Raw genomic sequence first — 12552 nt, 5'->3', positions numbered from 1 at the left:
ATGTATAAATGAAGACACAGAATTGTTCTATCTTCTTCCCACTCGCAACATGTCCGAAGGCCTTGACTCAGCATTATCTGGTCTTAATGTTCACGCTTGTCCATCCGTCTTGGCGATGACTGATTTCATTGTTGGCTTGTTTTCACGACACGAATGTGGGATCTTTGGAGTGCCTAATTCCTTGCAAGTTCCATTCAAGGGTGGAAGAGCTAGAACAAGCTCTAACCAGTAGACGGCCCAGTGACTCAGGAGCTTAAGCATTTAGCTAATTGATAAAGAAAAATGTGGCAAAGATTTGCAGTTAATAAGAGTGAAAGAAGACTCACTGGGGCCTACATTATGCAAGTTTCTATTTCCTTTTGGGACCATATCAGAACTTGGGAGAAGAAAGGCTACATTTTACCTTTGAGGAATTTTCAGAACATTTTTTTTCATTGGTGACTAACAAAGGCAACGGTTTCACCACCTCGGAAAAATTCCTCATTTCCTTTTGTGAAATCTGGGTGCTTTTGAATAAATCCATGTTAGGAATGTGGATCTCCATCTGTGATGGTCAATGTCCATTCTCATTTTTGAACAAAACCTGGTACCAAGTGGGGTCCTGGTTAGAAATAACAAGCAAACAAAAACAAACAAACAAAAAAATCCCAAACCAAAAAAACAACAAAAAGGAAGAAAAACAGAGAAAAGAAATAACAGAGCACTTGCTTTCCCCAGGCATCCTGGAACCTATATTTCCTTGTAAATCAGGAAAATGCAATAATTGAGAGCACAGTCTTTCATTGGAGGAATTCAAATCCCAGCTTGACCTCTTTCCAGTTACAGGACTGTCCTCTCTGAGCCCCAGTTTTCTCATCTTTAAAATGGGGTCAATTATATCCACTTCCCAGGGGCTTCTAAGGATTAAATAACTACATATGAAAAATATTTAACTTAGTGTCAGGCGCACAGTAATCATTCAATGTCATGTCAATTACTATTAACAAAAATAAAAGAAACACTTATATTGTTTGTTAACATTTATAGTAGAATCTACTTAGTCTGTAAATGGGACTTCTCTAAGTAAAGGGAAAAATGTGATTTCTATGTGTATTAGGTGACAATGGTAGGTTAAAAAATTACCGTTATGAATGTTTTCTAATTTTGTAGAAAGATGGTATTTCAATACTTGATTTTTAGATTTGTTTTATTTAGTTTTTATTTATTTTTCTTGCCTTATTTCAGAAAAAGAATTCAAAGTAGCTTATAAACCCATAAACAAAATAATACAAACTAAATAATTGTATTTTTCACCTACAATCTTTTTTTTTCTCCTACAATCTTAGCAACATTTTAAAAAGTTGTATAATTCCCAGATTGACGTGTAGGACTTGCTCAATAAGTGTTTATTGAGTTTAATTGAAATGAGAGGGAGAGAGGGAAGAAAAATCAATAAATGTTGCTCCTTGAGACTTTTTTTTCTTTGTCAACATATATTTCTTAAATTTGACCACTATATTGATTTGAAACATAAATAACCAGATTTATTTTTCTTATTTAAATGTTTATGTTAATCCACTTTAAAATTAACTTTGACAATTTAATTGTTTTGAATAAGTACTAAATTCATGTTTCCAAATTGCAAAGATAGAAAAACACTGATGGGAATTTCTCTTCCATTCCTGTTATTTAGCCACTTACTTCTTCTACCTGGAGACAACCTCTGTTAATAATTTCTGGTTTCCATCCACTGTTGAAGTTTGTAAAAGAAAATCAGGTCAAGATCAGCATGTAGAACTGTGACCACCGCTTGGCCTTTGAGGTTAGAGATGTATGAGCTCCATCACAAGTTCTTCTTAGTAGCTCAGTAGTTTTGGGGCAAGTTGCTTAACATCTCCAAGATCCAGTTTCTAGCTCTATAAATGAATGCAGTTCTTTGCAGAGAGGTTATGAGGTTTAAATGAGAAGATGTATGCCATGACGTGGCACAGAGTGAGCGTTCAGTAAATACTGCATTCTATCATCTTCTATGTACTTCAGTCTTTGGATCAAAAATCTTCTTTGATTTTTATGTGCATTAGCGACCTGAATGTATATTTTAAATGTTCATACTGTGCATTTGAAAAATGAGGGAAATACTGAAACACTTCTTCCTCCTCCCATCTCCAGTGTTGCTGCGTGGATGCTGATGCAGTCATTCATTTAAGAACCAAGGATGGGGTCCTTCTGTGTACTCCTCACTGCTATGGGTTTCTTCTCCCCACCCCGCCCCTGTACCATGTCCTTCTTATTCTTACCCAATGCCATTGACTTCAGAAAATAATTCGCTTGCCAAATGGAGCAGGGATTAGATTTCCCTCAGTTCAAGCCCACCTTTTTCCTACAAATGTAGGAAATGTAGGTTATGAGTGTTAGCTTCAGAGGTACATAGGCCTCAGTTGGAATCTGGACTTTGTCACTTTCTAGCTAACTAATCTTAGGTACCTAACTTATTATTTCTCAACCTTAGTTTTCTCACATGGAAAATTACACTAGAAATACCTCCATCACTGAGATGTTTGAGGATGAAAGAAAAAATATAATAAAGTTCCTGAAATGTGGCAAGTGGCCAATAAACTATGGCTTTTGTAATGATTATTCTGAGACACAGGAGAGGCTTAGATATTTTCCAAATGTTCTGCCTTCTCCACCCAGTAAAATGCAACCAGACTTGCAGATAGGCAAATCAGCCAGTGTTTTATAATGGTGCTTGATGATAAACGGTATATCTACTTGCTGTGTGTAGACTTACCCAGTGATGCATTTAAGATCATCTATTCTACTTGATGATCTTAAATGCATCATTGGGTAAGTGTTGACTATTCCCATTCATGATGATCGGGCTGGAAACTAGCCCTCGTGACCTGCTCCTATGTTAAAGAAGAGTGGATCAAATCTATTTGCAAACTTAGCTTTTTGACCATACTATGCTTTTCTTTTCTTTTTTTCAATTTCCCTTTCTCACTCCTTCCCTTTGTTTCTTTCATAATTTTATGTCTATTGTAAAGAATAAACAATAGACTGGGTCTGCTCTCAAAGAAGACACAAGGGAAAAAATAATCATCATTCATCAGATGGCATCCATACCCCAGGGCCAGCGCTAGACTACATGCTCTCATTTAGTCTTCACAGGAGCCCTGGAGCTACTATTTGCCCAGACAGGGTAACCAAGTTGTCCAAAGTCACACAGCTAACAAGCAAATCTGGGGATCAAACGTAAGACTGTGTGATTCCAAATGTGATTGGTGGGGCCGGGGGTACTGTGTACGTGTGCACGTCAGTGTGCACGGAAAATTCCAAATATAACAACTTTCCTATAGACGCTAGACTCACTCTTTGGCTGACTGCGATGGTGTCCCTCTTCACAAACTCCACTGTGCTGTCGGTTGTTGTATCTGCAGAAAGTGAAGAAGCTTCGGGGTCCACTGCCTTCACTGCTCTTCCCTTTGCTCTGAGGACTGGGCAATAATCTTCCTACCCTTCCCACAGGGCTTCTGGTCTTGTCATCTGCTCAGACTCCTGATGTGTGCTTGCCTCAACGCCAAACATGGGCGGCGACGGCATCGCTGGTGCCCAGCAAATGTTTGCCTGATAAATAAATGAATGAGTGAATGCAAGTGAAGGAGAGTAGCTGGCGTCCGGTCATCTATATCTTGGTCTTTGTCTTGGATTTGTGACATTGGCCTCTAGCAGAAGCCTCAAACCTCTCTTTTGATTTCCTGATCTTCTAATTTCTAACCGCCCCCCACCTCCCAGCACCGCCCCCCCCCCCAACACACACACACAAAGATGTGGAGGAAGGGTGCCCTGAGCATTCAGGCTTCAGAATGTTCACTGGGCAGTTTTTTTAGAAGTGGAACCATAGGGACTGAATTAGATCTTTCTGGGTAGATGTGGATATGACCTTTAAATGGACAGGTTCAAAATCAGGGGAATAGAGGAGTAGGGCCTTGAGGGTAGTTGGCAATACTTTGTCCAGGAACGAAAGTAATTTTCCATGTAGTCCTGTATGTTTTATTGGAGTTCCACATTGGAGTTTGTGGCTAACAATCCAGCTAATATACAGCACTTTTCTTTGCTTTCAGAGATATAGTGGGAAGGGGTGGTCATGGACAAGGGCAGGATTCAGACACTTACAGGTTCCTGGCTGAAATATCATGTCATTCTACACTGGCATCCCAGTCTCACCAAGACCCTCAAAAATGACTCGTCTCAAGGGCATTTCTCAATATTCTGTTTGATTGTTTGGAAGCCATGAGACAATCATATTCTCCATGTCTAGGTCCTCATTTCATTTCTCATATGATGGTGTTAGGACAATCTGTGGGGATTCTGGAGAGGGGAGGGGGAGTTAAGGCATTGATCCCATTGACTGGATGAGTTGGGTCTCAAAGTGATCTATTAACGAGTGTTACTCATTTTGACCACTTTCTTGGAGGGAAACTTCTTGGACTTGGCCCCTTCTCCAACTTCACTTTTTCCACCCACAGATATCTAGGCTGGAAAAACCATACTAAGAGAGAAGTCACTTAGTTCTCTTACTGCTCTCATGATGTGTTCCTGATTCACCAAATTCATCTTGGTCAGGTGTATACTTAGCACTTAACCCATCAATTCCCCAAAACTCCTTCGGGTTCAGGATGACTAGTGCCAATAAATACACTAAGGTAAAGCATGGTGAGTTTGCAGAGGACGCTCTGGGTCTGTTCCAGGGTACATGGAAAGGCCCTTAAATTGCAGCCCCTATCTACCCTTTACATAGTAGATTCTCTATAATCATTTCCCTTGCTCAGGTCAATGATTTTAGTCCCTCATCTCTGAATGACTGAACATGTCTAATTCCCATTTTAATCATATTACCTGGATGAGCAAAAGTAGCTCTAGACTGATTTACTCATTCTAGCTGCCAAGGAAAACAACCAATGAATGTGGTGCTTAACCTATTTTGAGGGCCGCTACAAGCCATATTGGTGTTCTTGCAACTATGAGATATTTTATGTTCTGATAAGGGACAAAAATTTCTGTCTCAAATGGCTCCCCATTGCATCGAGATCTTGCAACAATAACACTAGTGATTCAGGCATTAATCTTAAGTATCCGGGGAGCTCTAAAACATTGTAACCCACCAGCAAGGCCCATGGTAATTGCCACGTAAATCCCCTCCATAATGTGGCCCTTATTATGACCAGCCAGCTAAGGCTTGCTCTTAAATCATCCCAATTGAACAGAGCCTTGTAGAAACACCATCACCTACACATACCTCTGCTTCTTTTCATTAATCTGTTATCCTCTTTACAAATGATGCTCTTCACCCACTCCCTTCCTCCAGATTAGTAATGCCTGTTAAGTAAACAAACATGAAATTTCAAAAGGAAATAGAAGCAATAATCATTACCAGCTGCTGTGGTAAGCATCGCAAAAATGCTCACACTTCACAGAGAAAAATCCACGCTGCTCTTTGAAGGCATTCAGTTCTTTAGAGATGGATACATGTATAACTTCTAGGCCAGGCTCCATTCTGTTCCAACAATAAGTTCTGCACTTTGGGAAACTTTGGCCTTCACGGTCCATCTGGAGCATTCAGTGATGACACTGACTTTGAAGTTACACTGCCCTGGCCAGCCCTGCCACTCACTGGCTTGGTAGGCTTTTCATTTTTTTTAATCCATTCATTCAGACAACAAATACTTTGTGTCATATACTTGCTAGGCACTGCCTATTACTAGCCCCCCCTCCCAAAAAATAAATACCAGAAAGGCAATGGGAACTCAGAGAAAGAATAACTTAACCATACTTGGAAGGTCAAGGAGGGATTCTGGGAGGAAACAGTAGCTAAGATCAGACATGGAGAATGAAGACTATCAGCCCCAGTTTTCTCATCTGTGAAATGGGTATGAGGGTACCTACCTTCAAAATAGTTATAACGTTAAATGAGATGATGTTCCTTAAGTACACAACTGCATTGGATGCAGATTTGGCATTTTCTAAATCTTACCAGTGTTTTTATATGATTATAACAATTATATTTTCCACTTTATATAATTTGAAAATGGCATAAACATATTAAAAAGGAACAAAATAAAAGCCACTCATATCCCATACCCTAAAAATGTTTTTCTTCTATTAACATTTTAAGATATTTCCTGCCAAACATTTTTGTTCCTTTGTATACTTATATATTTGGGGTTACCCTTTTTATGTATTTTGGACCCTTATTATTTTAAAGTTAGCTCTGTATCAAAGTGCTTTCCCACATCATCAAACAGTCATTGTAAACATTAATTTCAATAGCTATGTATTACATCATATGGATTTATTATAATTTAGCTAAACATTCACCTATTTCTGTTCTTTTAGGCCGTTTTCAGTTTGTAGCCATTATAAATTGAATTTCTGACTATTGTAAATGATGCTTAAATGAACATCTTTGTGCATAAATCTTTGTGCCTATTTTTGATTATTTCCTTAGGCTAGCTTCCCAGAATTAGAATGACTGGGTCATAGGCTATGAATATTTTTAAGGCTATGAAGTCATATTGCCAAATTGTCTTCCAAAGGGGTTATAACAATTTACATTCTGACTGGGAGTGAATGAGCTGGCCTGTCTCCACATAAGCTTGCCTCTAAATTGAAGTTACTATTACTGTTATTTTTGTTACCACGTGCTGTTAGATCCTCAGGGCCATATCAGGTTTTCAAAGTTCAACCTAGATTTTTTTTTTTTTTTTGCCTCTAAATTTAAAAGCAGTACCTGTACTTTCTGTACTGGTAAAACAGAGAAAAACAACCAACTAAACAAACAAAAGAGAGCAAAAGCGTGAATAATCCCACTAATCAGAGACAATTACTCTCAAGCCAATATTGTTTTTATTATTTCCAATGTAGAAATTTGTTCTTTTTCATTACTGTTTAGTGCTGTATGTCCCTTTTTTTATTTACATTTGTGCATGTTTTGACATTCTTTTTAAAATGTCATTTTAAACAATTGTCTACATTACAATTAGTGTTGTCAATAGATGAATTTCATTTTTTTTTCTCCCAGGCATGGGGATATTAGGAACTAAATATATTTGTCAAACTCTTTACACTAGGGATTCTCAACCTTTGTACATTTTGGACCAGATAAATCTTTGCTGGTGGAGGGCTGTCCTGTGGATTGTACGATGTTTAGCAACATCCCTGGTTTCTACCCACTAGAGGCCAGTAGTACCCAGAGGCCCTCCTACCCATCCCTAGACTTGTGACAATCAAAATATCTCCAGACATTGCCAACTGTTCCCTGGGCGGCAGACTTACCCCAGATGAGAGCTACTGACCACATCCACTACACTGTGCTCCTGGAGTCACCGCTATTAACCTGGACTTAAAACATTCCTGGCAACGGCACATTCACAACTGACATGTGCATTCAAATTTTGGACAGCTCCGTCCCAAAAGTTCTTTCTTACAGGAATCTTTCTGTAAGAGTCTTTCTGTAAGAGTCTGAGTCTTTCTGAACTATATAGTCACAATCTTAGCTTTTCCTTTAAAAAATGTATGCAGACATATTTTGTCTTTTGCACTTATCTTTCAAATATTAGAAGACTGCTAACATCTCTAAATTAAAGAGCCCGTTTATTTTCTTCCCCATTAACAGAATATCCTTTCAATCCCTTCCCAACCTCGTCTCCATCCACTGAATGTGTTTCTGTCTCTGTCCATTACTCTCTTTTCGTACAGCATCAAATATGAGCTGAACTGAGCAGAACGGAGAAAAGCAGGGTTTTTTCTATCTTACTTGACAGACCATGAACCTTATGAAATTGCCTTTATTGAGCAATTTTTGATCTACTAAAATGGAAATTTAATACTCTAAAACTTAATGTATTTCTGTGTATTCAAACATCAAATTTGCCTTTTTGGAGAATGTATCACATCAATGACTCATATTTCATTTACTGTCATCTAAAGACTAAAACTTTGTTCACAAATCCCTCAACTTGGCTTGTCTGATTAAGCTAAAGAGAGTCACCTGGAACATTACTAATGACCATGTGCCCCACAGAAACTAGATACAAAACTATAGAAATACAGAGTGATGGAGTAGGAAAGGACCAAAGAAACCATTTGATTTCACATCCTCCTTTCACAGATGGGGGAACTGAGACTCAGAACATAATACCTGCCCAAGTTTCACAGCTACTAACTCCTAGTAAGATTTCTTCTAGAAGCCTGATTCCCAGACTGCTTATCTATCCAAGGACACCAAGAAGAACAATGGAATGGCTTAAGAAAAAGTATCTATGTACATAATATGTTAGATAGAAAAATAGAGCATAATATGTTAGATAGAAATAAAGATGGAAGACAGGCACAACCTGTAACAGTGACGTCTGCAAGGACAGACAATGGATGGGAAGCTCCGGCAATTAGCTAATATTGTTTTGACAACAGTGGCCAAAGGCAATAAAATATATTTGACTGGGTGAATCTGAATGGGGAAGGGAATGGGTCAATTGCACACTGCAACTTCTAAGTGTCTGGGTTCTCCCTTTCAATATGGCCACTTCAAATTAATCTTATTAATTGACCACAGGAGTTTTGGGCAGACAAGTTATTGCTGCTCTAGATCTCTGAGTAAATTATTCCCAGTCACAGGAGCCTCCTTTATTTTCCCATCTCTTCTGCTTCTCTCTTTGCCTTTATCTAGTCAAGGCTCTATTCCACTAGAAAGAGGGAACAATTTCTAAAATGAGTACTTGATGAATTTCACCCAAAAGTAACCGCCACCACCAACTTTAAAAAAATAATAATTTTTTAACAAACCTCATTATTTTGTTTTTAACTAGTTTGTTTCCCAAGCACCTTTTGAGTTCAAAAAATGGACAGTATAAATAAGCAATGTGGATATTTCGTAAGACACTTGCGATCAGCCGGTACACTTATCTATACCTCGCTGCAGCCTTTTCCCTGGCAACTCGTAAACCTCGTTTGTGCTGTGACTCAGCACACCTGCGGCAGTAACTGAACGGCTCCTTATGATAGCAACAGGATGTTTGATTTAGGTGAGCCATGAATAAATGCTGATACTCCTAATCCTGAGAACCCCAAGTATGATAAAAATAAATATTCTGACCTTGCTGCCAGTGAGTAATTGGACATGAATTACATTTGTCCCTTTGATAATGATGCAAAGCAGAATGGCCAAGTGAGGGGACGTCCTGTATTCATGTGCTTCCACCACAATGGGTAATTAAGTGCAGGTGAATAGTTTAAGGTCAAACTGTGGTCCTGCCCTTGATGCGCTGCTTTCAATAGCACAGCTGAAACTGAGAGGGTAAACAGCAATGCCCTCCAATGGTAAGGAAGTTTAGGATCATGGGTTTTAGAGCCAGTGAGAAAAACTGCACTCAAACCCCTGCTCTGTCTGTCTAGCCCAGTGGGTTGTCCTGGGCTTAAATGAGGTTGAAATATGAACACGTCATAACAGTAAGAGACACACACATGGCAGATCTTAATATTACTGCTTCCCTATAAGTAGGTGAAATTTCTGAGTCCATCTCTTTGAGTAAATGTTTCCTAACCCTTTTCAGGGGACATGAACCTCTTTGAAAATATGATGAAGGCTATGGGCCTGCTTCCCAACAGAAACACACTCACACACCACACATACACATGCACTTTCACACACTCTTCTACAACATTCCAGAAGGCTGACAGAACTTCAGCAAGCCTGTGTATTCTAGGGCTCCATAAAGCCTAGATAAAGAGCTCTTAATCCAAGGTGTTTGGGGTCAAAAAGCTTTACAGCCATTGTCCTTTATAAAATGTGTATTTCCCAGTTCCTTCCCATTTAAAAATGGAAGAAGAATAAACTCTAATAGGTCAGGGCCGGCTCATGGGCGTGTGAACTGTGTACTGCACAGGACTCCACACTTAGAAGGGTCCACACTTGGTTTAATGCTCGACTTGAAACTTTGCACTGACTCGAAATTTTGAACAGCAGGCCCTGCATTTTCATTACGTACTGGTCCCCACAATTATGGAGTTGGTCCTGCCCAGGTCACAGTCACACATCTTTTTTTTTTTTTTGTCCAATTTATTGATAAATTTATTTTTTAATTTTTTTATTAACTTTTTATTTTGTATTGGAGTATAGCCGATTAACAATGTTGTGATAGTTTCAGGTGCCCAGGAAAGTGACTCAGCCATACATGTACAGGCATCCATTCTCCCCCAGACTCCCCTCCCATCCAGGCTGCCACATAACATTGGGCAGAGTTCCCTGTGCTGTACAGTAGGTCCTTGTTGGTTATCCTTTTTAAATATAGCAGTGTGTACACGTCGGTCCCAAACTCCCTAACTATCCCTTCCCCCCACCCGTGCCCCCGGTAACCATAAGTTCATTCTCTAAGTCTGTGATTCTGTTTCTGTTTTGTAAATACGTTCAATTTGTATCACTTCTTTTCAGATTCTGCATATAAGCGATATCATTCGATATTTCTCTTTCTCTGCCTGATAGTCACGCATCTTGTGGGATGCAAAGCAGAGATTCAATCTCTCTCAGCCTCCACCTACCCCCTACCCCAGCCTTTTCCAGCACGCACTTGCCTCTTATCCTTCGTATCCCTCCATCACACTCATCCTCGTTTCTCATAAAACTTTCGTACATTTATTATTTGCTACTCTGTCTTCCCTCGGCAGAATGTCTGCTCCATGAAGACAGACTTCATCTGGGTTGTACCTCATGCCTAGCACAGTGCCTGGCACGTGGCCAGAGCATCATAAATATGTATTGAATGAATTCAACCCAGGCGCCTTGAGAGCAGAGCACACTTAACACTTCACCCGTTAACACACTTAACTAATGTCCTATGGTTACCTGCGGTGGTACCACCCTGTACACTGAGCAAATTCAGTTTTCTGGGGGTCAGCCAATAGCCATGACTTTCCTGAAATAAGAATCTGTGTGTTTGACTGGAGGAAAAATTAGGAGGCACTTTTATTTTTTAAAAAAGGCATACTAGGGAGAAAAAAAAAAAGATCCCTAACACTTCTTGAAATCTACTCTGTGCTACGAGACAGGTACCAAAACATATTTTACCTCATTTAAATGAATTATTCCTCCACACACGTGGGTACGCTTTATTATCCCCATCTCACAGAAAAGAAAACTGAGGCTCAGGGTAAGTCACTCCCTCATCCCAGCTTCCTCAGCCAACAAGGGGTGGCTCTATAAATTAGCCACCAGCAATGATGATTATTATTGTTAAATTGCATCAATTTTTATAACTTGTGAAGCTCACATCTTCCAGGAAATAAAATAGAAAACTTCTTATTTATGAGGATATTCAGGCTTGGGAGCCAGTTTTCCTCCCATCTGCTTGTTACTCTTTTGCTGGGTTTTGTTTTCTTTGGTGAGAGTTGAGGGGTCAGGAGGCAATATGGTGTCAGTTATTCATTTCCTCCCATATTCCTCTACTTAGGACTTACGGTGCCAGACTCCGTGCTAGCTGCTTGTGGGGGGCTGCAGAGGTGAATCAGACACTGTCCTGTTCTCAAGGAGGTCACTGCTTCCTGTTGGCAACAAAACACCCAGTCACTCCATAAACATCCCCTTAGCGCCTACCCTGTGCCCAGCACAAAGCCAAGTGACACACGGAATATCACCCTTTTCCTCAGGAGCTCCCAGTGTGGGAGGAGGGCCTCTGGCTTCTAGTTAGTGTAATAGTCAAAATGCAAAAGCTATTGCAAGTGGTGTGAGAATGACAGGTCTGTCTTGCCCTGGCTGTATTCCCAGTGCCTCGCACAATTCTGGGCACACACTTGTCGACTGAAAAAAAAATGCATAACCTAGAAGTTGAGAATTACGTTTTATTCGGCAGATTTTCTGAGGACTAAAGCCCAGAAGACAGCCTCTAAGATCGGTTGGAGGGACTCCTCCAAAGAGGTAAGGGAGGAGCCAGGATATATAGGAGTTGTGCCATGAAAACCAGGTAGCTGGAACATCCTTAATTAAAGAAAACCAGATATCTCAAGTCAATGAATTAGCACTTTTCTGTGTATGGGAAGATGGCAGAATCGCGGCTCATTGAAATCATTCCTTTGATGTGCACCTGAACTATCCAGGGCCAGTACACTGCTTTTTTCTGCCCTGCATCCTTTTAGGGTGCACAGTTGGGGGCGGCTACAGTAGCTGAGGGCTTAATGGCCACAACATCCTTTGTTCGCTGATATGACAAGAGACATTTTTCATCTGCACACTAGACGTTCGATAAATATCTGTGAGAGGACTGAAATGCTCCAGTGCAGTGGTATGTAAGGTCGGCCAAGTGTGTGTGGGGGGTGATAACTGAGAAAGATGTAGTATCAGAGAGCTGATATCTGAGCTTCCTTTAATTAAAAATATTATCAAGAAAAGGACATTTGAGAAAAAAGTATCTTCATGAGCAAAAGACTAGTGGTGCTAAAATGTGTGTGGGACAGCTGAGTCTAGCAGGGGTGTGGGTTCCTGGGGCAGCTGGAGCTGAAGGAGGCAGCGCAAGGCTGGCAGGG

The 12552-nt window shown here is 40.1% G+C and overlaps 1 protein-coding gene across 2 annotated transcripts in view; it reads right to left on the bottom strand.

Annotated features, from left to right (window-relative positions):
• Nucleotides 1–12552, bottom strand: part of LOC109549456 (uncharacterized) — a 663670-nt gene that overhangs the window by 100499 nt on the left and 550619 nt on the right. The window contains exons 7-8 of one of the 2 annotated variants that reach the window (XM_073794754.1): nt 5279–5358; nt 3352–3606 (exon numbers count right to left, since the gene is read on the bottom strand). The exons of the other annotated variant lie outside the window; for it this stretch is intronic. Coding sequence (XP_073650855.1) covers nt 5311–5358 — 48 coding nt within the window. The 3' untranslated portion in view covers nt 3352–3606; nt 5279–5310. The remainder of the gene's footprint in view (nt 1–3351; nt 3607–5278; nt 5359–12552) is intronic. 2 annotated transcript variants of the gene reach the window in all.

The sequence above is a fragment of the Tursiops truncatus genome, chromosome 17, assembly GCF_011762595.2.
Source record: "Tursiops truncatus isolate mTurTru1 chromosome 17, mTurTru1.mat.Y, whole genome shotgun sequence".
NCBI classification, from domain to species: Eukaryota; Metazoa; Chordata; class Mammalia; order Artiodactyla; family Delphinidae; genus Tursiops; species Tursiops truncatus.
Note: the sequence above shows the minus strand (reverse complement) of the source record. Positions and strands in the feature narration are given on the sequence as shown.